We start from the raw sequence: 2,448 nt of genomic DNA, 5'->3' as shown, positions 1-2,448 counted from the left end.
GGAGCACAGGGCACATGGAAAAAAAAAAAAAATAGGAGAAGAAGAACGAGGTCGGCCATTCTTTCCTCCAATGTCCTCCTCCCAAACGTGCACAATGCAAACTTTGCATCGCTTCTGGCTCTCCCTCCCCACCGCGGACACGAGGTTACCATTAGTCCCAAAGTGATCGTCCAACGAAATGCCAAGTCTTTTCGTCGCTTCTTTTTGAAACGATCGAACGATTTTAACTGAATGCCCTCGGCACACCGTCGATAAGGCTTTGAAAGCGGGGCTCAATTGGAACGAAAGAAAGTTTTTTAAAGGACTACGATATCGTGGGTTATGGAGTCTTGACTGTGTATGCTCTTGGATATTTCTCTTTTATTGCCGTGTGACTTGGAGCAAAATGAATTTACATTTGACCTACTATTGATCTGCCTGAGTTTAGAATACAATCTTTGAATAATCTCATCGTCACGTCGCCTGTTAGGTCGTTGAGAATTCTTTAAGATATTGATATAAGATTTGTTCGAATAATATTATAATTAATTTTTTGTTTCAATCGAAATGGAAATTGTTAACTTGAATTATTGTATATCGTTTATATTTTGATTTTCTCCAAATTGTGCCAAAAATTACGAATTTGCGACTCGATGATTTATACTTTAAATATATACAGTGAAATGTAAGAAAATAATTATCGAAATTAAGATTTTTGGAAAGTTTATATATTAATTTCGTTAGATTTAATTTTTTTAAAATATCATTTAAACATTGTTTAAACAATGAATTTATATACATTCATAAAGGATATTATATTCTATCAATCGAAATAAATAAGAGAATATCGGTTTTATTTTTCTTAAATATTTGAAAGCATGAACACTCACCTGTCCTGAAGTTGACAACAATGTCTATGAGGAATATCGTGTCAGAAAGGCAGTTGAAGGCTATCCACCTAGTGCTTAGGTCGTCATTGAAAAAACTAATGGCGACTGGCAGAATTATCAGATTAGCTACCAGCAGGAGGAGCATGCAGAGATCCCAGTAGAATCTGAAATCAAAATTAAACGAACATTATTGATTAAATTAAACATAATTCAATAGAAACTGATGAATTAAAATGACCATAATTGAATACGAAGAAGTTTGAAATTGAATGATAAATTGAAAAAACAACTACATTAAGAACCATAACTTGATCAAACATATCAAGTAGAATATTCTTTAATGATCACACTTCTTCTTTATTTCTTGTAAAATATTCCAGATGTGATCAAGTAGTATTTTGTTCACGATGCAATATTCATGGCCGATAAAACGAAAGGATTACCTTTCGATTTGTTATTTTCTCACAGTACCACCGCCATCGAGAGGATTCATCTCGATATGATATATGATTGTTTCGCGTGTGCACGCACGAAATATCACGCACCAGATACGCTTGTTGGGTTGACCTAAAAGCGCTGGTGAAATCATTAACGATCCCATCGTTAAATAAAAGAAACGGTGATTCATCTTGGTAACAAGAAGAGAGGGAGAGGGAGCCGGAGGTGGCGAGAGCATTGCTTTTTCTCGAAGACACGTGGGGAGAGAAAACGTTCTCCAAGGGCGTAAGTTTAATTAACGGACCGCAGCCGCTTTTGCTTCGACTTTACTTTCAACTTCGCCTTTTCAGCGTTTAAGTAGTCTAGGGGTCTGGGGATTTAAACGAAGTGGAGGCTTTCGAGACGGCGGAAATATTGTTTCTTCTTTGTTTCCTCCAGATTCTCAGTGTTGTGAGTAACGTGTTTTAATTGCAATTGTGATTTAAGATGATAGAAGAAATTTAAAACGCGGTTAATTAAAGTTTTTTTTTTTTGTTTCTTTTCAATTCGATTCAAATGTCTTCAATTGTGGTATGTTTTTTGGAATATAGAATTTAGTATTAATCACGATTTTTTATAAGTAAGATTTAAATATAAATTGTTATATCTCAATAAATAGTTATATTTCAGAATCGATTTTCGAATTTCTTTTTATCGATTATTTATGATAAAAACATACATATTCTTTTAGATTATTTTTTATTTATTTAACAAAGTTATTATATTGTGTATATACATTGAAAGAAACAAAAAAAAGTTAAAAACTTTTTCGTCTTTTGAAATAATAACATAAATTTAATTAAATTCAGCGAATTCTCTTTTTTCAAAATTATCCCTTATCTCATAATTCTCCGCATCTTTCCATCGCAAAATATCTACAAACTTCAAAAATTCGAAATCTCTTTCTCATCGATCAAATACCATTCCAATCCCGAACGATTCGAGTTTTTACCAATCTCTACTATAAAATGAAAATACTATATACTACTATAAAATGAAAAAAAAAAAAAAAGAAAAGAAAAGAAAAAAAAGAGAGAGAACTTTCACGAAGCGGAATCGTTCCATTTCCCGAAGAACGAAGAAAGCTTCGCTATAAGATAGG

General features: G+C 32.9%; 1 protein-coding gene across 3 annotated transcripts in view; it reads right to left on the bottom strand.

Moving 5' to 3' along the window:
• LOC102678073 (potassium/sodium hyperpolarization-activated cyclic nucleotide-gated channel 3) overlaps positions 1-2,448 on the bottom strand; it is a 191,080-nt gene that overhangs the window by 36,226 nt on the left and 152,406 nt on the right. For all 3 annotated transcript variants that reach the window (XM_031511085.1, XM_031511083.1, XM_031511084.1), the window contains exon 6: positions 870-1,033. In XM_031511085.1, the coding sequence (XP_031366945.1) occupies positions 870-1,033 (164 nt within the window). The remainder of the gene's footprint in view (positions 1-869; positions 1,034-2,448) is intronic.

Source organism: Apis dorsata, unplaced genomic scaffold (genome assembly GCF_000469605.1).
Source record: "Apis dorsata unplaced genomic scaffold, Apis dorsata 1.3 scaffold_291, whole genome shotgun sequence".
Lineage (NCBI taxonomy): Eukaryota > Metazoa > Arthropoda > Insecta > Hymenoptera > Apidae > Apis > Apis dorsata.
Note: the sequence above shows the minus strand (reverse complement) of the source record. Positions and strands in the feature narration are given on the sequence as shown.